Source organism: Stegodyphus dumicola, chromosome 10 (assembly GCF_044657685.1).
Source record: "Stegodyphus dumicola isolate Sdum_Otavi_A_Nest chromosome 10, ASM4465768v1".
In the NCBI taxonomy this organism is placed as follows: domain Eukaryota; kingdom Metazoa; phylum Arthropoda; class Arachnida; order Araneae; family Eresidae; genus Stegodyphus; species Stegodyphus dumicola.
This window is the reverse complement of record NC_140777.1, coordinates 162,425,987-162,453,577: the sequence shown is the minus strand read 5'-3', so window position 1 is coordinate 162,453,577 and position 27,591 is coordinate 162,425,987. Positions and strand designations below refer to the sequence as shown.

The 27,591-nt window shown below is 34.2% G+C and overlaps 1 protein-coding gene across 1 annotated transcript in view; it reads right to left on the bottom strand.

Annotated features, from left to right (window-relative positions):
- The window catches only part of LOC118184584 (transcription initiation factor TFIID subunit 10-like), a 33,044-nt gene extending 7,646 nt beyond the window's left edge, over nucleotides 1–25,398 (bottom strand). The window contains exons 1-4 of the mRNA XM_035354289.2: nucleotides 25,177–25,398; nucleotides 13,731–13,900; nucleotides 6,316–6,380; nucleotides 1,154–1,262 (exon numbers count right to left, since the gene is read on the bottom strand). Of these exons, the coding sequence (XP_035210180.1) occupies nucleotides 1,154–1,262; nucleotides 6,316–6,380; nucleotides 13,731–13,900; nucleotides 25,177–25,213 (381 nt within the window). The 5' untranslated portion in view covers nucleotides 25,214–25,398. The remainder of the gene's footprint in view (nucleotides 1–1,153; nucleotides 1,263–6,315; nucleotides 6,381–13,730; nucleotides 13,901–25,176) is intronic.
- Nucleotides 25,399–27,591: the final 2,193 nt, after the last annotated feature.

Here is a 27,591-nt window from a genome sequence, read left to right as displayed (position 1 = left end):
ATGAGATTGTCTTAATAGATTATCTTGAAAAGGGAAATCCATTACCGCAACATACTATGCAACGTTACTTAACAAGCTGAAGGCAGAAATTGCGAAAAAACGGCCACATTTACAAAAGAAAAAATTTTGTTTCACCAAGCCAATGCTCCATCTCACACCTCAGAGGTTGCAATGGCGAAATTCCACGAATCACGATTTGAACTGCTTGATGATCCGCCCTATTTGCCAGACCCAGTTACTCTTTTGTTTTTGTTTTGTTCTTTAAACTAAAAGAAGCAGTTGGAGGACAAAAATTTTCATCAAAAAATTAGGAGACTTAGGAAGATTCCACATATTATTTGGGCGGGTTATAAGGATGAATGCCCTGCTGGAAGAAATTGATAGACTTACAAGGAGACTATGTCGAAAAATTAAGTTAATTTTGGAGAACAAATACCTTTTTTCTTTGTTAGGTTGGAAACGTTTTGGACAGCCCTCGTATATATATATAAATAGTAAAAACCATATTTAGTCACAGATTTCTTTCCATAGTGCATTTCCCCCAGTTTTCTCAGCATATAATTTAGAAACTTCTGATTTTGTGTAATAATGTAAAATGTCCATACAAATACAAAAGTATATTGTGCAAGTAAAAATAATATTATTGTAATTGATGTCCTCTGAAATACATAATATAATAATATTAGTGCATTTTCATGTATGCTTTTTTGTGTGTTATGTTTATTATTTAAATTGTCTCTAAAGAAATAGCATACACTGCATATTCCCCCCTTCCCCCCATTGTTAAAGAGGGGTAAAGAAAAAAGGAAAATATGTGAGTAAATACAGTGTATGAGAAATAGCACATTTTAACATATTATTCCTTTTCTATAGAAAGCTTAACCCTTCAAACAGGCAAAGGATTTTGTCCCAGGCCATTAAAAAAAAAGACATCAGTCAATGGCATTTCCTTGATTTAAGTCCAAAACACACCTTTCCTTCCAATATATGCAGAATTATAACTGTTGGACATTTTTTAAAATAGTATGTTTGTCGACTTAATATATCATTACTATCTTATTTATATATACAATACACTTATTTATATATACAATACACTTAGGGGGTAATGTATTGTACATCCAAGAAGAGTACAAGATGAAAAAAATGGTACCTTAGCTGCTTTTTTGCTCTGTCCAGCACCTCTCATTTTGCAGTGTTGTAGAGCATCATTAGCAATATCTGATATGAATTTCTGAGCTGCAATTGATATTAACCGAATTCTAGAAAAGACAAAAAAATAATGAAAAGCTTGTCATTAATATATGTTTACAGATAATAAAAACATGCAAGAAAATTGCATTGAAAATTCTTAAAAAAATATGACAAAAATCAATGATAAAATTGCTAAGGCAGGTCAGCCATGAGAAAAACAATGCTTTTAAACTAAGAGGATATGCATTTATAAAAATTATATAAAATAGGAAAGCTTGTCTTTTGATTCTTTTACTTATAAGAACAATCATATACATATGAAATTTTTAGCAAATTCCTAATGCACTGTGATAGTACATGCCCTGAGTATAACAGAATCTATCTGATTAAACTGATATTGTTAAGATGAATACTGAATATCACTGAGTTTACAAAGGCCCTCTTCAGTTTCTAAAACTAATAATTTTCTGCCATTTTTTTAGAGGTACATAAATGCCTTATAATGAAAATAAATATGTGATCTTAGTACACTACATACAAAAAATGGCGATTTCAAAACACAGGAAGTCTTGGGTGTTATCAGGATTCAGGTCAAGAAATATAAAAGATCTTAATTCTTCTTCAGACATTATAGGCTGAAATATATAAATTTATGGCATTATTTTGCACTGATTATAACATATAACGTCTAAAAAACTTATTTCCCTTCAATCATTCATTTGTAGATACAGTGATATGCTTTGTAATCATAAAAGGAAGGAAATATTAATAGAAATTCATAAATTTGTAACTTTAAAAAAAGTGAATTACATTAAAAATGCTGATAGATAGCTAAATTAAAGGATTTATCAGTCTCTAATATAATTAAATATTATTTAAAGCATGACTTGAAATATCAGAGCTCTCATTTGAAACACAATATGACAATTTTGTCAAAAATATTAAAACATAAACAATACTTTCTGATTAACAGGACATTAGTCATAATTGGTGCCAGAATGCCACATAAAATAGCTGATCACATTATGAATCTGTGAATCAAAAGAATATTTCCTATTAGCTGTGTCAGAAATTTCAGTGAAAATTTGACTAAAACAGTACAAGAAAATGGGCAAAGGAAAGTACAAGGCCAGTCGATTTTTGGAAAGTGTCTAAAAGTGGATGAACCAGTATGAACCAGTAGCTGCTAGATATGAACAACTGTGAATTTATCATAAATGTAACTTTATTGATGCTAATAATGGATACTACATGAAAATTATTGAAAGGCTGTGAAGAGTACAAAATGTTGAAATGCCATTGCAGCACTACCTACCACTACTTAGATTTCTAGCTAATTGGAGTTATGTGTGGTCGATTGCATGAAAAGATGCAGATGTTCTGTAATTTTAAATAAAATCTACAGCTTCAAAGGATCTTTCATGTAATTTGAAATAAGTCAGGCAATATCCATTTCATATTTTTCTTAAGATTTTTTGTACTTGTGTTTTGTGTTTATTTTGGATTACAACCATTCTTTTCAAAAAGCTGTATATATCTTTAGCAAAGCCTAGACTTGATAAGGCTCTAACTACTTGAGATATGGGACCCTTTATAAGTCTTATAATATATTTTAATACTATTTATACTATATTTTAATTTTTTGGGGCCCCCAAGAAAGTGGGAGCTCTAAGCTATAGCTTGTGTAGCTTACACATAAATTTGGCCCTGATCTTTAGAGTGGACTTAATTGTAAATTTTTTCATAAAGCTGTATACATCCTTAGGGTAAGCAACTAGTTAAATTATGTGTAAACATTTATGTTTAGTCCCAAATGGATCTCCATAAACTGGAAAGTACCAAATAACTGATAACTCAGCAATATAATTCTTACAGCAGTAGAATGTTAAAATAATAATCTAATCAGCTAGCTATAATGCTTATACAGAAAGGGAAAAACAATAGAAAGGGAAAAACAACAAAGTAGGTGCTATGGTAATCACATTCATAGAAAACATTAGTGATTATGCTACTCATGGATATTGTGGTGAAGAGGGCAAAGTACTGAATCTTTTCATGACACCATTTTTCCATTCAATACAAGAAGCTCAACACTTAAGTTGTTTTCAGTAAAATCCTTCAGTGCAAAAGACAGTTAGGTAAATACATGCTTTTAATATATACAGGGTGATTATAATTAAAGTTTAAGTTTCAAAACGCTATAAAAAAAGAACCACTGATGAAAATGATGTGAAATTTGAAAGGAATGTTATTGAAGAAGGCGGAAAGCGTATGGCAGAAGAAAAAATTTAGTTTCAAAAGTTAGCAACAGATGGCGCTGTAAGCGGCAAAATCACGACGAGAAACGAGAAGCGATTCGTAAAACAATGGCTAAGGTGGAAGTTACACATTAAAATGCATTGACAAATTAGAATTGTTGAATAATTTTATTTGCATGACTGTACATATCACATCGAAAGGGACAAATCGGTTTCAAGAGTTTTGCGGCGACATACCGCATAAGAACCATTCATCAAAGAAGTTCGGAACTGTCGCGAGACTGGCACAAAACATGTTCAATATGGTGTTGTGTGCAACAAGTTGAAAGCGACAAACAGCATGTTCCACAACGGATCGCAGTGTCTCCGGGGTGATGTTCAGAATGTGTTGCGAAATGCGTGCCTTTAATTCCGCTAAATTTGCAATTGGAGCACGGAACACAGCATCCTTCAGATATCCCCACAGCCAGAAATCACACGGAGTAAGATCAGGCGATCGGGACGGCCAGGCTGTAGGGAAATGACGGCCGATAATTCGAGCATTTCCGAAATGGCGCCTCAGCAGCTGCTTCACGGGATGTGCAATGTGTGGAGGAGCGCCATCTTGCATAAAAATGATTTCATCCACGCTGTTGCAGAGCTGGAATCACGTGGTTGCGCAAAAGAGACACATACCTCTGACCAGTGACGGTTGCAGTAACTGGACCGGAAGCACTCTGCTCGAAAAAATGTGGTTTTAGGATGAATGATGCCGTAAAGCCACACCATACCGTGACCTTTTCAGGATGAAGTGGTACGGGGTGCGTTGCCAGTGGATTTTCTGTTGCCCATATTCGACAATTCTGGGTATTCACGTATCCTGTCAGATGGAAATGGGCTTCATCTCTCCACAAAATTTTCCACGGCCATTCATTATCCACTTCCATGCAAGCCAGGAATTCTAACGCAAACGTCTCCCTAGCTGTCAGGTCAGGCGGAAGCAACTCCTGCACATGGCCAATTTTGTACGGATAGCATTGCAGGATGTTTCGTACAATTTTCAGCACCGTGCTCGTAGGCCTGTCCAATGTTCGGGCAATTCCTCGTGCACTGCACGGTTGCACACCACCGGCCGACCCCTCCTGTAATGCTGTGGCCACTTCTTCAACTACCGTCGAATGCACTCGTTTTCTCCCTCTACCAGATTGCACATCAAATGAACCTGTCGTTTCGAATTTTTGCATCATTTTCTTTAGACCTACGACACTCATTGGACGAACGCTTTCTTTTATACCCTTCAGTGTCCTGAATTTTTGCAGAGCTACTCTTGCACAATCATCATTCTTGTAATACAGCTTTACCAGCAGAGCGCGGTCCTGCAGTGAAACACCCATGGCGAACGTCTGAGACGCGAAATGAGGAACAGCCTGGTATCTGACGGCTTTATAACACTGAAATTTAACTAACATTTTAATTTGTCTTCTTCCGCTTGCAGCGCCATCTGTTGCTAACTTTTGAAACTAAATTTTTTCTTCTGCCATACGCTTTCCGCCTTCTTCAATAACATTCCTTTCAAATTTAGCGTCATTTTCATGAGTGGTTCTTTTTCTATAGCGTTTTGAAACTTAAACTTTAATTATAATCACCCTGTATATAATTTTACCGACTTAAAATTTTTGATGCTTTGTCAGGAAGTTAAAAGAGACTGATGACATTTGCGAGTTGCTGCATGTAGCATTTATGCTACCTTTCTCAAAGTGTTTTCAATACTGTTATTATATGTACAGTAGAACTCCAATTATCCAAATCAATTGGGACAAGACCCTATTTGGATAATCAAAAATTCAAATAATTGGATTTTTTCCGTACATAGATCCTTTCTTAATTAAATACCATATTTGACAGCATATAAGATGCACTGGCATATAAGACACACCCTTATTTAGAAGGCCACACACATGTAGATGTAGAAAAAGTTATGCGTGTCTAGATCTTTATCCGGGCTAAAAATAGGATTCAGTATTGAAAGTTAACCTGTGTCCTTCACATATAAGATGCAGGTAACTTTTTGAGACCAAATTTAGGAAAAAAAGTGCGTCTTATATGCCGTCAAATATGGTACTTAAATTAATTTTTGTAATCTTAATTAATTACCGTATGTACTGTATGTTGAAAATGGAAGGGAAAAACTAGCTTTAAAGAAAAAGCAGTTTTAGTTAATTAAAATGTAAAGGCAAGACTTTTGCATACATGTTATGTAGTGTACTATACAGTACTTACAAGTGCAGAAAGTCATTGCTTGCTGAACATCTCGGTCAGAGTAAGCTGTTTGACAGGCACCGTGCCCGCACTTAAAATTTTGTAGCCAGCCATTACTTGCTTTAAAGGATGAACAACCAAGCTTCTGAGCTAAGATTTTAGCTTTTTCACAAAGAATCGGACCTGAAATTGGGTTTCCTATAGAATACTGCTGCAAAAACCACTTAAAAACAACGTCTTCTAAATTTTTCTTTGTTGCTGCATTGATTTTCTTGAAGGACTTCCATCTTCGCTTTCAAGGAGTGCCACAATGTTTAAAAATGTAGGTTTGCACCTTTTAATGTCTGAAATCGTTGATGTATTAAAAGTATTTATTTTTACCTTAATTTGCTGAAAACAGTCATTTAATTAATTTTGATAATTTGTATGTATACACACATTTCTGAATCCGGTCCTGATAACAGAAAGTACTGTATTTCTTAATACCAGCACTTAGCATTATATTAATTGTTATAATATCGATCCAGAAGTCCTAATTTCATCAAGTTTAAGTTTACCGATTTTAAACATACCTAATAATTAATTTAAACCAAAACACATACATTATATAAGGGAAAAAACTTACACTCTTGTATCTGTTGTTTCAAAACCAGCAGAATGCACATAATATGAAATAACAGGATCTGGTAACTGAATCAAAAGAAAAATTATTAGAAATACAAAATTTTACAGCAATTAACATTTCAATGGTGTTAATTTTACCATGAAAAAAAATTTTTTTTATTAAGCTAGAGAGGATGTCCTTATGCCACCTAACATGCAAGATAATCGTGCTGCCATGTCAACACCAACAGTTACGACGACATCGATTCAACATGATTTGCCAACTCACAGGAATCCCAGGATATCCAGGAATGTAATTTGCAGAAGATTAGTGTGATGCAGAACTCAGATCTTGACGTCGATTAAGATGCTTGCCATTGATATTCCACTATAAGCAGTGACGTCTTGCATGATGCAGTTCTCGCTTAAGCTGGACAATGCCTGATTAGATAAATGTGATGTTTAGGCATGAATCACATTTTTCTCTCAATGCTGTATATGTGTTGGAAACTTGGAAACAGAGAGAGGAGCAGTCTCATTACCATTTATTACTGAGTACAGGAAATGACAGCCTAGGGAGTGATGAGCTCGGATAGCCGTTCACCATTAGTCGTGCTGCGAGGTACTCTGACTGCTCATAGGTATGTTGACAATATTTTGCAGTTGATCGGACTGCCTACGTTAGCAAGTTGTTCAGGTTCTATTTCCCAGCAGGACAATACTCAGCCATATACAGCATGACTTTCCCAACGTCTTCATCTTAACATCCTTATCTATTGAACATGTTTGCTACATGTTGGGCAGGCAAATTCAGCCATCTCAAATACATCTCAACTTGCTCACCAACTGCTCTACTTGTGGTACTATCTACCACAGAGGGACATTGTCAACTTAACAGACTCCATCCCCTTTCGAGTATCTGCTTGTATAGCTGCCAGGAATATCTTAACCATCTGCTGATTCTCACATTCTTTGTATTGCTACTCGTAAATAAAATGCATTTTTTCACCCTAGTTTTTGATCATTTGCTTTTATCTATTCAAACACTATACTACTGGCAAGTTTGTAGTTGTGGCTTAATTCCTTCTGGGTGCACATACTTTTTTTTGCAACAGAGTGTATAACAGATGAGAAAAAAATATACATTACCTCTCAAGAAAATTAAATAAATTTGCATTATGCAGTAACTGGGGGGGGGGAGAATACTACTATAGATTTAAATGAAAAATTAAGGTAAGCATAAAATGTAATTTAGTATTGTATTAATTTATTAGATTAATATTATACTTTAAATAATAAGGCTACTTAAAATGTATTGCATATAAAAATAACTATGTTTTATGCCAAACCTTTATAACATCATATACAAAATTTAACTAAAAATAGAATAGCATGTATTTTGTTTCTGAAAATCTAGCTTACAAATTTCTCGACTGCAAAGATGCTTGCAAACCTAGCAAATTTTTGAAGGAAAAAATATTTAAGATAAGAGTAAAAAATTATATGTTTCAGAATTCACTGATGACAAATTAACAAATCGGCACAATTTCAGATATTTTTACACAAACACAGACACAAAAAAGGTAAAAAACTACATTTTATACATAACAAATCATTAAACTACAGCAATTTCCATAAGATTTTCAGAAAAGGTATGTACTTTAACAGAAAATTTCCATATCACCACAGCTAATATTTAAAGTTCAGATAGGTCAACAGCAGCCAATACAGGAAGTCACTAAAAACCAGAGGGGGGGGGAACTATTTATGTGCATTTTTTGTGAAAACTGAAGTAATAATGCTATCTAACAGGCAATAGGAATAGTTTCTACTTTATGAAATTGCTTCAGGGAAAAAAATGTATTCATGTCAGTAACTGTAATCAAGGAAAGATTTTACATACTCAGGAAAAGCAGCTATGGTTCATATGCCAAGAGGAAAGAAGTATTGTTAGGGATTTTGTATTTAATTTGCTATTTTTAGTAGAATTATAATTAAAATTGTTTTAGATCCCTGTGCAATGAAGCACAAGACTTATTTTAAGAGAAAGCTATGCCGGAAAAGTAAAAATACAGGAGTATGTGCATTTAACATTTAATAAATAGATATCTCATAATTTGAATTGAATAAATGTAATTGACTACTGTGCTATCTGTAACCGTAATTCTACTCTTTTGCTTTCCAGAAGTCTCGAGAAGCAAAAAAATTACTAGAACTCTCTTGCGACCGATAAGAAAGCTTTAAAAAAGCTGAAGAGAGACATCGCAGCTCAGTTGTTTAGTTAGTTGTTGTTGTTGATTGTAGTGAACGTTTTTAGTAGTCTGGAGAATAATTACTAATTATATTGCATGATACTGCGTACTTGTACGAATATCTCTGAGAAAATTCCAGCATTTTGTTACATTTCTTGTGATGAGAATAAGTTTTATTAATCTTTTATCAGATTTGTGCTTTCAATCTATTACAAACACGTACTCATGCAACAGTATTTATGTCCCAACTTCTTTTATTAAGCTTATTTATGTTTGTTCATCTTTTGTAATGATGACATGTTGGTTTTGTCCATCAGCTCTTGAGCAGTACTCATGAATATAGAAAGTGAAGATTCCAACATAAGCTTCGATTCAGTGGCCGAGTTTTCTGCCAAGAAGAGGAAGAAAATAGGGAGATTCTACAACATTATGAAAGTTTAGAGTCATTATATGCAAGTTAGGATCTGACCATACGTGCAAACATTTTCAGCAATTTTTTGTTTTGTGGATATGAAAAACAATGAATTTTCAAGGCTTTTAATGAATGCAGGAATCATTAAAAATCACTGGTATTATAATAATAACTGGTATTATAATATTTTTGCATGCGATGTAACAATGCTCGTGTTTAGGAAATGTGGGATCTTGCATCTTATTCTTTCTGAGTATATTGCTTTCAAGATGGGCAAAGTAACAATAGGCAAATTTGTTTAAATGCTTCTGCTTCACTCCGCAGCATAACATAAAATCGGGTTCAGCATATAAGAGAAGCTTTACTATCGACCTAAAAGTACTGGTAGACAGCAGAGGATAACATGCAAACAGAAACTGTGCGATTCCTGAGGAAACCATTTCTAAAATAACAGAGTTTATCAGTTGCTTCAAAGGGAAGAAGTTAGTATTTCTTAAAAAAGAAAAATTAAATACATTCTAGAAAAATTAAACACCACAAAATTATACAACATGTACAAAATGAACAATTCAGACAATCCAGCGTGGATCCAACAAATTCAGAGATATAACTGAATTCTATGGTTTACATTGGATTCAGTTACCCAAGAAAGAAATACTGGTAAGCATCTCTTTGATATCTGATATCATAGCTGCAATGGAGTTCATAACTATTTTGCAAATTGGTCTTCCATTGTATTGTTACCTAGTGAATCTGGGAATCATAGTAACAAAGAGAACTCCATGTTGTAGTCTTGAAATTCTTACTTAATCTTCCTTACAGAGTGGTACACAGCATTTTTTTTTTTTTTAATTTTTTATGTGGGCATTAACATGTCCGCTTTTGAGTACAATAGTTCACAAAATATCTACTCAGACACCTAACAACAATGTTCAGGTAGATATCAGCTGTCAGAATTTGTTCTACAGAGATGATTCTTAAGAAATGATTTGCCAAACATTCCAGACAATCTTCTCACCCACTCAGATGCGGCCCACATTGCATCTAGTTTGGACAGAATCCTTCGATAAATGTCAAGCATGTTAACTTGCCTTACTGAAGCAGCAAAAAAGGAATTTAAATCATCGATAATTAAACATCAGTGATTATATATATATTGCATGAACAGCTGTTGGTAAAACAAAACAAATGGATATACATCTATAGAGGCCAGAACCTTGTCTCAGATCAGCTTTTCTTTCCAAGAGACATCTAGAACCAGTCTAATATGGAGTAGAATATGACCCACTTACCCATAAATGGAGATATCATTTAAACTAAGCATGAGCTAGAAATCAGTTCTAAATAATTTCTATTAGATGTTGATACTCAGGTTTTGATCTTGACTTACTGAATTAACTATAATCAGACAGATACGTTGATAGCAAGCATCCACATAAAATGTCTATGTGGCAATGGCATAGGCAATGCAGTAAAATTAAGCGATAAAGAGAAGATCACAGCTATTTATGAGCAAATTACTCATTACCATATTAAGTAGATTCATTAATTGGAGTTGTACAAAATATTATATTTCAGTTAATTATAAAATTGCATTTCATTCTTAAAACACAGAAAAATAGTTGACGTTAGGTGTATGGTGCAAGATGACCATTTGCTACGAGAGTGTAACAGATGGCTTAAATCAGTTTCAAAACATTGGGTTTTAATAGATGTTTCCCGCCACCGCAACTGTCCATGCAAACAATTTTTGTTGCCAGGTTTAATTATATTTTGTCAAATGGTTTTTGGCATTTGAAAGAAAGAGATTTCCTTTAGAACATTGTATGGTTAAATTGGTAAAAAAATATCATTAAGTGCAAGGTGTCTGAAATGGAACTATCACACTACCAGATCAGAACCATTATTTACTTCTAGTTCTCTTTCAAAAAGCCACCGACAGAATGTCACTAAATCATGTGCATAGCTTTAGGTACTAATGTTGTATCATATGACACTGTGAAGGTCACTTTGAAAATCAAGGACTATGACATTCAAGAAGGAGAGCGCTCTGGCTGGCCTACTGATGTTGATGAGATCTGCCTGCTAGAACTTAAGGAAGAAGATCAGTATGCAACCACTCGAGAGCTTGCTGAGGAGTCAGACGTTAGTGTCATGTCCATTAGTCATGCTATGCATCACATAAACTTGATGTACAAGTTCAATCGCTGGGTGCCATATGAGCTAACTCAAGCAGATAAGGACAGATGTGTTCGACCTGCACTAATCTGCTTAAATATCAACACAAGGACAAAGTTCTGTACCAGACCATAACCTGTGAGGAAAACCAGACCATAACTTGTGACAAAAAGTGGATTTACTTCAACAACACAGGCTGGAAAGAGGGTCGGTCTGCACCCGGTGAGCACATTGGCAGCGTCGTAAAGTGCAATTTGACTAACAAAAGATCATGCTTGGTATCTGGTGGGACTGCCGTGGCATTATCCACAAAGAGTATCTGGAAAAAAAAAACACCCTTGACAAGAAGGTGTACAGTGAGATGCTAGTCTGTGTTGATGCTGCTATCAAGGATGAATGTCAAACTGAGTTCTGGAGCAAAAAGGTAATATTCCATAAAGATAATGCAAGATCACATGTGTCTGTATTCACTCACTGGCTGGATTCTGGCAGCTGCTATCTTCCATTCTGCATAGGACATCCGAAATGAAGTTGATCTGTTTTTGGATTTGTGGCCAACAAGTGTCTGGGCTGAAGGCTTTGAAAAACTACTAAAACACAGCAGAAAATCATAGATTTAGGTTGTGATTACTACCTGCACTAAAGGTACTGCTTTCATGTTTTTTTCCCTAACTTTATTGAGAATGTTTTTTGGTGGAAAACTTTAGTTACAACCAGATTGATTAATTTCTTCATTAGTCTGCAATAGTGATCGATACTTTTTACGATAATCTGCATAGCAATGCTTGTCACTGTCATAAATTTATAAATCTTTTTTGAAATTGATATTTCATATTCAATTCTGTACTTGCAAACAGACTGCTTTCCAATTTGTGTACAAATCCTGAACATTATATGAAACTTTAAATATCTCTGCCACTTTTCATCATATCGGAGTCAAGCTTTTTTGTGTTTTATTTTTTATAATGAGTATAAACCTTTACTAAATATAAGATATGGGGTAAGGGGCATGAAAAGTTAAATTCCCTAATTTTTATAAGATTAATTTGTTTAAAATTTTAAAATGGCAAAACATGAATACTTGCATCATTTATTGCATTTAAGTATATATTTACAAGCTAGTGGTTGCAAAAATAAAGGCTGTACAGTCAAAAGTCGTTAATCCGGACTCGTCGGGACTTCAGCGATTGAGGATTATAGATCATCAGTTTAAATCTGGTAAGATGGCATGCAGAAATTATAAAATTAAAAATATGAAACCGTAATTTATGAAATAAAGAACAATTATGATCTAAAGGGTATCAAAATTTACAAAAAAAAAAAACCTTATATTTATTTGTTTACTTTATTAAACATTTCTTTCAATGTAAGTTGTTTAAGTTGCTTCGTTTTTTACGTGAAATACATTCTCTTTAATTCTATAAACAGACATAATTTCTTGTTCAGTTACAAAGTTCCGCTGTTCAAGTCCTATAATTGCTGTGTCTACCGACTAATTTGTCAATCGAAATATTTTCGTTTTCAATAACCTCTGTCACTTTCTTTGCTATCGGAAGCGAATTATAATGACGAGGAATTTGATTTAAATCATATCAAAGACTGAGTACATTGAGATGAAATACTACATTCAGTAAGGAATTATAAGCCAAATAAAATAAAAACATCTGCCCTGAAGATAAGAATAGTGCTGACAGATCAACTTCCAATTCATTGCGACCCCCGCCCGTTGCTGCGGGGTTAAAGATAAACAAAGTTTAGATAAACAAACGTTAAAGTTTAGATAAACAAAGGATATGCCTTTATCCATTTTTTGCAGCAATTCCACTTTTTGTTTAATGAACTTCGAAATATACTTTCGCTTTGTAAATCATTTACATATTAGTAAATGTATATCAGAAATTCTATTTGACATAATCGAAAGTTCAAGCTTACTTTTATAAAATTGCTCTAACAGTTTGCAAAAAATAATAAGCCAGATCCAATTCGAAGATTAAGGAACAATGCAATCTGCAACATTAACTGAAATAGATAATTAGATAATTTTAGCTTACCTTATACCATCCGTTATATATTAAACGCGCACTCGTAAACGTATTTTGCGCACGCGCACAAGCTTATTCGCAGCCGTAAAGGTCTTGCGCGCATCCGTCAACGCGACGCATGCGCAGAAAGTTTGTAGCTTTGAGGTCCGGATTATAGATCATTCCGGATTATGGGTGTCCGAATTAACGACTTTTGACTGCATAAGGATTTTTGATTAATTCTTTTCATTGCAGCATTAGAAAATTGAGATTTGATGTTTACAAAATAGGATTTAAGAAAATTAATGAAGGTTTTTAAAATGATCTACAATTGTATAAATATATAAAAATGATTACCAACATTGTATCAACCTTGTGAATTCTATATTAATGTTTGAAGGGGAAAAATTGCAATAATACAATTATTTTTCTTCGCTAAAACTCTCTTTGAATAATTACATTTTTGAAAAATTACAAATACCCATTAATGCAAAAAGATATTTTATAAAAAAGAATTAAAGATCAATATTTTAAAAGTAATATTTTGATATAAATGTATATACACTCAACTTACTGTAGGTGTATATTCTTCCAGTTGTAAAACAAATTCTGATAAGGACTGCCCTGCTGTTTTTGACAGAGATGGGGTTGGAGAGGGTGCACTACTAGGTGTACTTCCAGCAGACGAAGTAGCAAGTGACTGAGACTCTATGTCCATTGCTTCTGGAGAAAGTGGAGCATCAGCTAAAAATTTATTAAAGTGTTACTTTAATAATTAAAAGCAATTTTTTAGGTTATCATAAATGTATTTTATGAAATGTTCATATAACTGAAAAAAATCTTAATACTGAATGCACTTAAAAATATAATTAAGAAATATTTACTGGTTTTCTCCTAGCTTTTTTATATGCGATCAAAAAATTTCTGACATATGATAACACTATAAAAAATACGGACATAATGCAGAAGTACATTATGTAACCAAAATTAATATGTGTAACTGACTTTTAAATACATAATACTAAGGCAAAATCAGCATTCACATCGTGATGGGTGTTGCATGGAAGTTGATAACTTTAATGTCAAACATCCTCTCTGGGGCCCTTCTCATACAAACCTCAGAGGGATTCAAGCATGTGATTTTGTAGCTGCCTAAGATTTTACGTTGTGCAGTGACCCATACAGTGTAGCCAAATGCATAGCAAATCGAGGCCAGCCACAGAAAGATCTCTGGTAAAAATCCATGCGATTTACGTATTAATAACTTGAAGGTAGTTTATGTGACCATTACATCATTTCATTCGAATTAGGCAATATTTTATTTCTACAAACTAATAAGCTGAGAATGAATTTGTATCAGACCGACTGGATATCTTTGAGGGAAAAGTTATCTACTAACTTTCAGTATACTGTAGATTTACATACAGAAAATCAGACAGACAAATTAATTACACAGACTACAGAAAAACTACATTGAGACGAAGGTATCAGAGTGAGACTCATAATGAATTGGAGAAAAATAGACCAAGCATCATTTACAGAAAAGAAGAAGAGCTTTACAAGCTTAATATTCATAAAGCCAAGGTTAATTCCTGGAATAATTTTTAAGAAAATCTTTCTCCCAAGCTGCCATTTGGAACTTACTACAACATGACAAAAGGAAAAAGCATCTACCATTTGCAACTTTATGAAATAAAGAAACAATGGAATACATTATTTTCTTTCACTTCCCACAAGATGATATGTTGGCAGATTACTGCATAGCATGCTTTGATAATAAAAAGGCTGAACTCAAAATGATCTCTACTTTACACATAATGAGATTAAAGATATTTTTAAAATGGCAAATAAAAGTAGAGTACCAGGTATCAATGGAATTACATTAGAATTAGTTGAAGAACTTTATCTGGCAAATAGTGAACTTTCCTTACATATCATAAACTCTTGCCTTAAATTTAGGTATTTTCCAGAGTCATAGAAAGTCACTAATTTAGTGCTGTTTCCCAAAAAAGTAAAAGATAAATCAATCCCTATTGTCTACTGACCTATATGCCTTCTTACTATATGGGGCAAAGTTTTAGATAAACTACTAGCACAAAGACTTACATACTTTCACTTAAATAATAAACTATTACATCAGTATCAATTTGGATTTATGCGGAATAAAGGAACAGTGGATGCATTGGACAATTTTATAACCATCATAAAAAATAATTATACTCAAAATTGGCACACTTGCATAATTTCTCTAGATGTAATTATTTGGCTTTAATAATCTTTGGTGGTTGGGTATATTTGCCACACTTCAAAATCATAACTGTCCAGCAAATCTTTACAATTTACCAAAGAATTATCTTCATAATAGAAAAATCATCTATAAAAGAGATGGTGTCAAATGTTTTCAAAAAGTTTTACAAGGGCTCATCTCAAGGATCCAATTTTGTGGAACAATGTGGCTCAAGTTAGGAAGAGATGTCACTCTCCAAGCATATGCTGATGATTTCATCATCATTGTTGGCAATAAAAATCATACAGACTTAGAAAGAAAAGTAAAGAAAGCATTTAATAGATGGTTGCCTGTATGCCTGTTGCATTATAGCGGCACAGTAAGAGTAACAAATAAATTGCTACAGTGCTTCCACTAGATATTAAAGCATAACAGGAATCAAAGTTATTTTGTCTCTTTCACTTTCAAAAGGATTGCATGGTAGAAGAATTAAATATTCCAAGTTCTATAGCAGAATTAGAAGTCCTAAAATTTAGCTAACTCCCAGCTCAATCCACACCAATCATTTGGCATATGAAAAGAAAGGAAATGGAAATTTTTACACATGGGTCAATGATTCAAGATAAAATTTGAGCTGTATTTATAACTTAAATGCTGCTGAAAGGTAAACAAATTATAATATGTAAAAAATTTAGACTAAATGATTCAAGCCCAATTTTCCAAGCCAAAGCAATACATTTGAATGAAGCCTTTTTGTGGCTAAATGCTTTTCTCGGAAGTCACAGTATGTGAGCATTTATACAGATAGTCAAAGTGTTTTTAAAGGCATTATGTTCCATGAAAAAAACTTCTTATTCAATCTTTTCAAGAAACAAATAATATGGAAGTGAATATTCATCCAATTATCCTAAACTGGATATGGGGACGTACACATATAATAGGGAATGAAGCTGCTGATACAGCAGCTAAGGATGCCACATTAAAAGATATGATTCATATCTATCTTCCTATTTCAAGACTTACAATCAAGAATGAAATTTCTAAACAAGTTTTAATATAAAATCTGAGAGCTTTCAGGATTTACATTATGCCCAAAGGGGTGTTATTTTAACATTTTGTGTGCTGCCTTTATTTATTAAATATCATGTTCTTTGCACTTAAACCATAAAATTAAATTCAACAGCAATATCGCAAAATAATTTTAAAATGAGCATATCTTTAGAATTTCTGATACGAAGTCTCGCGCATTGGAGATTAAAATGTTTTTTTTCTCTGTACAGTATGGCCATTGCTTACTTCAAAATCGTTGAGTGTGTTAATAAAAAATTCGTTAAAGTGTTACAAAATACAAAATTGATAATAAAACAAATTTCAAATTCCTAATTCAGGCTTTCAGGCACCCATATTCCATGGAAGATTGCGTTATTCTAAATTTGATGGCTCTAGGTAACATTGTTTTATCACAGTGCGAGAAACATACATACATTTATGCAGAATCTTCATTATTTAATTTCTTTAAATATTAGGCAGGGCTGTAATATTTGGTGGCAACAATTTGTAAAGTGAACCAACATTTATAGGTTGGATTATAGGAACCAACATTTATTGGTTCACAATGCAAAATGCCAAAACAAAATTAATAGCCCTTCTGGGCTAACGCCCTTTGGGCTAAAAATGGCAAAGAAGATGGGACAAGGCAGTTACAGGAAGATGAACTCATGAATATTTCCCACAAGTATCTCTAAAAAGAATAAAAACAAATTTCTTCCTAGTACAATTAGCAACAAATCATGGAAATTTTTCATCTTATTTCGAATGATTCTTAGGAAGAAATGTTAAGATGTAGGTGCGGAACACCAGAGCATCTAGCAGATGCTAAACATTATACGCTGGTGTGCAAAACTTAAGCAACAATATAAATTTTAATCAGACAGCCATGAAATTGCAGAATAGGGCTTGGCGACCAGTACAATGAACACACAATTTAATAGCAAGGTCATGTGTATGCAAATGTCAGGAATACAATGTCACAGACGACGTGAGTGTACGCAAAATGCATGCGGTCAGCATGCTCAACTCAAGACTACAATAAAAGGAAGGATGAAGACGGAATTAAAGACATTCGTAACAAGTGCAGAAGAGTTCTTTCATGAAATATGGCTACAAGAATTCACCTAAATGACTTCACATGTAGAAGAATAATCAGAAAACTGGAGGACGGGGGCAGAGTGTGACCAGTGTAGCTGAAGAGTTTGGAATCAACTAAAGTGCTGTTTCATGGCTTGGAAAGCTTTTCAAACCAGGTACAGCTGTTAGGAAGATTGGTGGTGGTTGTCCTAGTAAAACAACTGCAGTGGATGACTGATATATTAGGTGAAAAGAAAAACCAGTCAGCAAGTACCAAGCTCAGCAACTGTGTACAGTAACGAGGCGACAAGTGTCGCGGTTTACTGTGTCCAGACGCCTTCACAAAGGTGGCCTATTCACCCACCATCCTGAACGTTAAATCCCTTTCAAAGTTGCCCATCGGCACAATCATTTAGAGTGGTGCAAGGAGCACAAAAACTGGATATCTCATCAATCGTTTGTTCATCAATCTCATCAATCATCAGTTGTGTCATCTTTACGGATGAGAGTCGTTTTAAAACCATAAGTGATTCTCAATGCCAGTTGAGTTGGAGGGAGGTCGGGAGACGGTCTGATCTCAGTAGTATCATGGAAAGAGATCATTATAGTAGTCCCGGAGTTCTCATTTGGGGAGACATTTTGCTGAACGGGTGGACAGAGCTCCACATTTTCGACAGAGGTTCAGTAACTGGAGATCGCTATTGTCAGGAGGTTGTCTCCCCCCTATGTGTGTCTGTTCTGAGGTGCCACTGGAGCAGACTTTGTTTTTATGGATGACAATCCTGCGGTTCAGAAGCTATTGGAAAGGGAAGGTACCACTTGAATTGATTGGTCAGCGTACTTCTCTGATTTAAATCCCATAGAACATGTGTGGGATGCTTTGGGGAGAAACCTTGTGACATGATTATTTCTCCAGGGAACACCCAACAACTGAAACAGATGCTGATTGAGGAATGAGCACTCTTACCTCAAGATCTGTAAGACAATCTGGTGCTGAGCATAGAGAGATGGTGCGAAGCAACCACTGCAGTAAGGGGAGGGCATATCCCATACTAAGAAACATCTGCTTGTTGTTTTTCCTCCTGTACTGACAATTATGTGTAACAATACTTTGAGTTCAATACAGTCTTTTTTTTTGTTTAATTCCATACAGTATGCATTGTATTCATTTTTGTGCATCTATGCTTTCGTCATTGTTTAAATACAAAATGCTGTCTCTCATTTCTGAATTTCATGTCTCTCAGATGGTTTCTTGTAGAGTTATGGCAAAAAGAACACCTGTTGCTAAAGTTTTGTACACTGGTGTATATGGCAATATCCATTACTTTCAATTATTAGAGCAAAACACTTACCAGGATTTGCAACAAAAATTCTGGTGAAAGATTTATTCTAATGAAATGTATCAACTTGTCAATGAACTCAAAATGTATGAATAAATATAAATACATAAATTCAAGTACTTTAGTGTAAAATAATTAAGATAACAGCAGAAGAGGAATCTGATTCAAGAAAAGTTGAAAACACAGTTGCTTCATCTGAAATTGAACACAAGATCTTCAGATAAATACACTAATGTCCATATTTATCTTTACGTAACCAAAATAATGATATTCCATGAAATAAACAATCATTGTAATAAATTTTTAAAGGGAATATGTGAAAGACAAATTAATTAGCATCATCTAATTGAAAGTGATCAAACAATTTCTGATATGCAAATCAAGGTAGTACAGTACAAAGTCTGTAATCTGGATGTCCATTATCCAGAATGATCTATAATCTGGACCTCAAACTTATGCATGCGCGTTTAATGCGGCATCCGCTAAGCATGCGTGTAAACCGTTTACCCATGCGCACTTCCGATATTGAAGAAAGTGACAGAGACGAAACGAAAACGAAAAAATTTTGATTGACAAGTTAGTCCGTATTTTCGACATAGCAATTACAGGACTTGAACAGTGGAACTTTGTAACTGAACCAGAAATTATGTCTGTTTATAGAGTTTTCAAACCAGGTACTCTTTCTGATCGAATGCTTCACATAGTGACCATCTGAACCTTTTTTCCTACAAACCCATTCAAATCTATCTAAACGGTTTTAACACACACCACCAAAACGCTTACAAAACATCCCATGATTCAAAATTTGGTACTTTTCCGTTTGGTCGGCGCAATTTCCCATTTCGCCAGCGCAAGCGATAAAGTCGCCGAAAATGGTAGAACTGATGCCAAAGCGAATATCATCGCTGATAACCTTTCACGGCACTTTTTCAAAACAAGTCGCTGAGATTTATTATCAGATTTACCTTTTTTTTTTCAATATTGGCATACAGTTACAGAATTTTTTAAATTATAATATTGAAATAATTCTTGCATTTAAACTCGTATTTCATACTGAGATTTAACTTGAAATTAATGTAGATAATTCCTGAGAGAATCAGATTTTTGTAGCATATTTTACGTGAGATGAGATCGTTTGGGATCACGTGATATTAACCGGCGAATCAAGAGGTTATACCATGAAAGCATAGTAAATCTTTAATTTAACGTCTTTAAATTCTTAAATTAACGTCTTTTACAAATATGTCAAAAATGGATGAAAAACCAATGAAAATTTGGGATTTGCCCAGGACAGAGGAAGAAACCGTCAGATTCTTTCAAGCGAAAGGCGTTTTGCCTAACATTGCTATTTTTGAAAATAATCATGAAATGAAATTATATTTCAGAGACGAAATTCAATGGCGTTGCAACCTTTCAACTTGCCGCAGTAACAGAAGTATACAGAAAGGCACATGGTTTGAATCATGGAGATTGAGTTTCTTGAAGTGTTTAAGATTTATTTATGGTTGGAGTGAAGAATTAACTTCGGTTGATCTTTACAATATGGTAACTGGTAGTTCGGCGACATTTTGGAGGCGATAAAGGTTACTACCTGGGACTTTGGTAATAATGTGAGCAGTACTCAGTTCCGATTACGCATTATTTTGTGTGAGGGAAATGAGAGATCATGGGATATGTCGTGATATTAATGGACGAATTACGGTTCTTTAATCGGAAAAGGGGGGAAATCGGGAAAAAATCTGGAAATTTTGTATTTGGCTTTATTCTGTGTTGTGTGAAACAGTGTTCGTGAATTTTTGGATCCCATGGCCATAACTAAAGTGAATTCGAAATGGGTATTTATGTATGTATTAATTTAATGTATGTGCTCATTTATATTTTAAGTAGTGTTTTTGAATTTAATTATATTTTAATTAAATGATAGTTATTTTGTGAATTTTATGTTTGTAGGAATTTGGTATACGTTTTAGTTGAAGTAAACGTGCATGGAAATAATTTAAATATCTGATACTAAGTATTTGTAATGGTTGCGGTATGAATTCGTTGGTGACGTGTATAATGTAATAGATGATTTAGAGGTAAAGGTTTTTGGATATTTTATTTATTTTATATGTGGAAATGTTCATATTTGGAAAGGGTAAATACTTTTTCGCGATCAGGTAATTTCATATATGTTCTTTTTACCGGGTTTAAAGATTGAGAAAATTGTAATGTATTTTCGTGAAATTTTTCTAATTTATGAGAAAAAAGCAGTATACATGGATATAGTGAAGAGTGTGCGCAATGCCATTTTTGTGCAATTCTGGGATGTTTTTTTAAGTAAAAATAAGTTGACGTGTACATGGTTTAGTGATATTTTAATTAAATGATAGTTATTTTGTGAATTTTATGTTTGTAGGAATTTGGTACACGTTTAAGTTGAAGTAAACGTGCATGGAAATAATTTAAATATTTGATACTAAGTATTTGTAATGCTTGCGGTATGAATTCGTTGGTGACGTGTATAATGTAATAGATGATTTAGAGGTAAAAGTTTTTGGATATTTTATTTATTTTATATGTGGAAATGTTCATATTTGTAAAGGGTAAATACTTTTTCGCGATCAGGTAATTTCATATATGTTCTTTTTACCAGGTTTAAAGATTGAGAAAATTGTCATGTATTTTCGTGAAATTTTTCTAATTTATGAGAAAAAAGCAGTGTACATGGATATAGTGAAGAGTGTGCGCAATGCCATTTTTGTGCAATTCTGGGATGTTTTTTTAAGTAAAAATAAGTCGCCGTGTACATGGTTTATGTGTATGTGTTATTTTGAAAAACGCGTAAGGAGTATGGTATTGTGCACTTTTTCCCAATTTTGCAGTGAATATTTGTCATGATTAAGCAGTTTTGTTAGATAAAATTTCTAGCATAAGTGTAATTCGGCTAGCAGATTGTTGGAAGAAGTGTTCAGTAGATAAAAAGAAAAGAAACATGTCTTTACTTCATGAAGACAAAATGGCGGCGGGAAAAAAAAAAATAGAGGGTTGCTGTAGAAGAGTTGGTCGCCAAAAAAACGCCAAGTTATCATAATGTAAAGATCAACCTTAACTTCAGTTAAATGGTGTGAAAAGCAGTTGGAAATCAGTCATGGAACAGTTGTGGATTGGAATAACTACATGCAAGAGGTTTCTGTGGATTCTTTACTTAAATGTCAACAACGCAAAACAGGAGGACCTGGTATGATCGTTGAAGTGGATGTAGGTATGTTCACAAAGCGCAAAAACAACGCGGGATGGATTTTACCACAACAGTGGATCTTTGGTGGAGTTTGTCGTGAAACAAACGAATGTTTCCTTGTGATGGTGCCAAACCGATCCATGAGTATTATATTAGAGGCAATAAATGAAAACATTGAAAAAGGAACTACAATATATTCCGATTCATGGAAATCATATTGCACTGAAAAACTGGAAGAGGAAAGTTTCGAACATTTCAAAGTGAATCATAAATACAATTTTGTAGATCCGGAAACTGGAACACACACGCAAAAAATTGAAAGACTATGGGGAAGCGCAAAATGGCGGAATAAAAAACCCAGAGGAACTGCTCGGCATCATCTGGAATGTTACCTCGCCGAATTTATGTGGTGAAAGGACACAAAAGACCCATTTGAAAAAATTCTAAATGATATTAAAATATTTATGCCTCCAAAATAAAAAAAAATAAAAAAAATTCTTAGAATTAACATTTTTTATGAGTATATTGTGTGTTGTCACCAATAAAGTCTGCTTGGCGAGATTTGCGCCGGCGAAACGGAAAAGTACCCAAAATTTCCCAGAATCATGCACCCAATTACGTCACAATAGGGTTTCCATAACATTCAACTACTCAGGCTACCATAAATGAAACAACAACTTGGCGATAAATCAAACAACAACTTCGCCATAATACAAGGGGTACCTTAAAGTCTACTCTACCCAAGAGGTCCTATTTCATGCCAGATAAACTAAGTATTGCTGAACTATCATTCTTATCTGTCCATGTCAGTTGGAAACATAATCTCATATTGGCATGCTGGATCTCATCAAAAAAGACTGTTTTAAGGTAAAAATACCATTGACTTAAAATGTGATCTTGATACACACATTTTGGTGTTGACTTTGACCTGCAGCCGAAAAAAGATGCCAACATCAGTTCTAGAATCGGCTCTACTCTCATATGCTCCCTAAGATCACCAAATGTGGTGATATGTGTTCTGCGCTGGTTTTTGGCGCAATTGCGTGTTATATGGCAAACCTTTTGATGTTGAAAACTCTTTTGCATGAGTGATTTAATTGCTCATTGGTTCGTGTCGAGAGTGTTTTGAAATGGTCTATGTTGCAATAAGAGACTTGGTTGCATGAGTGTCTGGGAGATTATTTTTAGTGGCTGTGCATGATAGAAGTAAGAAAATGCTAATGCAGTGTATTATAGAGTGGATTGAGCCTTGTACAACTATTTTTTCATATCGCTGGAAATCTTACAAGGATATAGGAAAAGAAGGTCTTAAATATTTATTTGTAAACCATAGTATGAATTTTCTGGATAGTGTCTCTGGCTGTCATATAAATATGATAGTGATTACGTGGCGGCATGTTAAAGGCGATATGAAATTGGTATTTCTCGTGTTCGAAAAAGCATTCATTCATGGTAAGTGCATTTTATTTTATTCTTGTTCTTATTTTGTACAATGTTTTGTTCATTGTTTTTTTTAGTATGAATTTCTGTCGTTATTGTTGTTTTTTTGAATAGTTTGAAATTAATTTTAGTTATTATAGTTTATTTTGTTGATTAGTGTATAGTGCATAGATTGTGCAATTCTTAGATGTTTTTTAAAGTTGAAACAGAATGCTGTATTGGTATTCTTTGAAATTTATTGTTCTCATGTTAATTTATTAAAGCAAGGTGTGTGTAGTTCGTAGATTCGTTCGTTGCGTAGACTGTGCAATTCGTAGATTTTTTTAAAGCTAAAACATATTGTTGTGTACATGGATTCTTGTCAAATATTTTTGGTTAGAAACTTTAAGTTTTTGCTATCTAATTTTTTTTGGGGGGGGGGATTTTTAGCTTAAATTGTGTGGTCAAAACATGGTTTTTTTAGACATTTTAGGCTTAAAGTTTGAAATGTAGACAAAAAATTTAGATAGTAATATGGCAGCGTGGAGTTTCTCGCCAAAAATGTTTGGCGAGAAATTTGTCGCTGCATTTGGCGACCTGAGGGTGCATATAAGAGTAGTTCTCTTGAATCTTCTAGTAACTGATGGTAGTGTTTCAAGACCAAAGAAAGTGTACAGTTCTATGTCTTGATATAAGCACTATAACATTTAAATTGATTAAAGCCCTTATAACATAGATAACATTGAAACAGCCCTTACGGAAATGTTAGTAGTAAAACCAGAATAGAACTGCAATGCTAGTTATGCCTATTGCTTGAAGTCATTCTTAAACAGTGATGCTTGACACATCTAAAGATGATGATTACCAACTACCATATCAGTTAAAAGTCACTTTACCTATGCTACACTCACTACATAATCAGTTCTGTCAAGTTCCACAACTGTCTCTTGCTATATTCTTATTCTTTTAAAAAACATTTAAAATGGAAACTGCAAGATCATACAGACACTCTCCGTATTTATCATTATAACATGTATCATCACCACCACAGTGAGAGAATTAGGAAATTTGCCACATTTGCTATATATGCAAAACAGTTTTCATTCATATATTTTTTAACATTATTCTTTACTTACCACTTAAGATCGAAATGTTGGTGTTGGTGTGTTGAGTTATGGCAAAGCACACGAAGGCTATCTGCCTAAGGGGAGGGATGCCTTCGTGGAGGATTTTCTAGGGGAAAATGACTCGTATACACGTTACACATGGGGAAAAACCACGAAAACGCCCATGCAGCCAGAGCCAGCCCGTTCGCGGGATTCGAATCTCGGACCGAACTAACAGTGTTCAACGACTTTACCGCTCGGCCGCTGGTGGGCTCTTAAGATCGAAATGAAACTTGCTGTTAAGTGGTTATAAATATTACAGAGAAGAGAAGCTAATAATTTTTAACTACCTGAAAATATTACTGCATTAGGAATAGAAATCATAAACAGTAAAGTTCTACAAATTGTAACTACAGAAAAAGAATAACTCTTACGGAGCATGCGAACTTTCATAAAACACAAAATATACAGTTAGAGAAAAGGTGACTATAAAAAATTGCTACGTTAAAAAAACACATAATTTTACATTTTTTAAAAAAATGATTCAACAGATACATTAATGAACTGAAATACAATCAAACCTGAGTTAGGAGTCATTGATATACTATTCGACGCCATTCTAAGTAACTTCAGATTAGCAGTAAAAAAAATTATTTCCCTATTTTAGAGTTAGATATAACTATTAGAAGTATTAAACAAAACACGGCGGTTTTGAAACCTGAGAAAACGATATGACACTTCCTTCAGCAATTCTATTAAATGACTAAACAGCCGAAACACAGCCGAAATCAACAATAAGTGGAAGTTGTAGTACTGTAAATGATTTGGGATGTGGCCAATCGCCTAGCTGACGACTAGGTCTTTTCCTGTTCACGATGATAAACCGAAAGAAAGAGAAATGCATGAAAATAGTCTTAAATTAAAAGCGCAAGATAATCTCATGAGTGTAGATGCTGAGTGGACCACAGTTAAACGCACTAAGCGTGTTAGAAAAAACAGCGGATCCTCTGTAGAATCTTTTCTAGTGAGCCCTCCCGTATAGCGCCTTAAACAAAAATCAAAATTCAGGTGACCCCGAAATGGATGCAGATTATATGCCAACACACTAGATTGCCGCTAAACAGCATCTCAAAAACCCACACATGAAAATCCCGCCGCTAGTCATAACTCAAAATAATATAAATTAGCTACAATTATGCAAAGAATAAAGCAATCTCTCGGAGTAACCAAACTAGAAAGTAAAAGAGGGTTATACCATTAGGGTGCAACTATTTAACATCGACGACTTCCGCAGAATACAAATAAATTTGGGAAAGAAAAAAATAGCTATTTCTTCATTTCTTCTAAATCCAGAGAAAAACATCAAGTCAGTTATCGTAGGATTGATAGCAAACATGCTAGCAGAAGAAGTTAAACAATAATTATTTAACCTTAATGTTTCTGTTTTAAAATGTCATCATTTGAAAAGAATGAGCAGTGGAATTCATACACTACTGCCAGTATTTTACGCAGAAATCTTGAAGGAAAAAGTCTACGAAGCGTGAGTCACTTACTTGATATGAGAGTAAAAATTGTCACGAAGAGGAGTTGGTCTGAGCTGATCCAATGCAATCTTGCGTACTCCCGTAATATTTTTAACGTTACCGGCGTACGCAAAGAGCTTGCTATAACAAACCTCGATGTGTAGGTGCTTTGAATAGCACAGATCACACGAGTGCCATATAAAAGGTAAAAAAGAAATTGCTGCCACATGAATGCTCTGCGCTGGTCCGCATGCGACCAGTAGCATTTTATACCCAAAGAGACGGGAAATAACGTATCAAATGAAGAGGAAGAAAATAACAAAAATGCAGTTTTTCTCGTTACTCCAAACATAACAAAAGCAAATTTATAAAATAACAGGGAAAGGAAAACATACGCAGCCACTTTTGCAGCAAAAAATGAGCATAAAAATATTAATAGGTCCCAGCCAGAGTAATAGAGTTAAAATGTAGAGTCTGAGTATAGCAGTTCAGATTCCTTTGAAGATTTGAAAAAGATGTTTTTAAATTAAAAGCACCCTATGGCAACTTAAAAATCAGCCAAAATAAGCAAGACATGATTGAATTCGGTTTAGAAGCACTTGAGTTATTCATTAAAATTTCTCAGGACTCGGCAGCCGAGTGATTTTAAGCAGTGACCAGCAACTTATCGCGAGTCCGATCCCAGGCGAACTTGTAAATATAAATATTTTTAGGGATTTGTATATATTTCCTACTTTCATTTTATTTGCTTTTTTATTTTTGAAGACTTTATAAGATATTTCTCCCGCCTTCTTAGCACGCCTTCGTGGTGTAGTGGTCGGCACACTTGCCGCGTATTCGAAATGTCCGAGGTTCAAGTCCCGGGGAGGACACTGCTCATTTTTCATGTCTGTTACTTAAAAAAAATATCCTAATGACTCTACAGTGCGCCCGAACTAAAACAGGTAGTGGATGATGATTCTCCACCACCAGAATTTGGCGACTGGGTCCCCCAATATCCAGTCATCCTTTAAAGGGGGGAGTATATAAACTATTTCTCTCACCTTCTTAGCTAGCATGCCTTCGTGGTGTAGCGGTGAGCACACTCGGCGCGTATTCGAGAGGTCCGAGGTTCGAGTCCCAGCGAGGGTATTACTCATTTTTCATATATATTGCTTCAAAATAGCCTAATGTCTCTACAACTTATTGTATTTTATAGATAACATGTTATATTTTTTATGCTTGTTTCTATTAGAATTGAACTTTTTAGTTATTTCGTCACTTGATTGCTGCGCTATTCGGATACTACCTAGATGACATGTCGCCATGATAATTGTTTACACAAAACTTTTAAAAATTTCAAATCTTTTTATAGTTACATTTTTGTATATTAGAATTTAAATGTCCTATAAAAGAAAATAACATTAGGTTTCACAATAACATTAAAGAAACAAGCTTTGAAATGCTGGGAAAAATGCATACAAATTAAAAAAG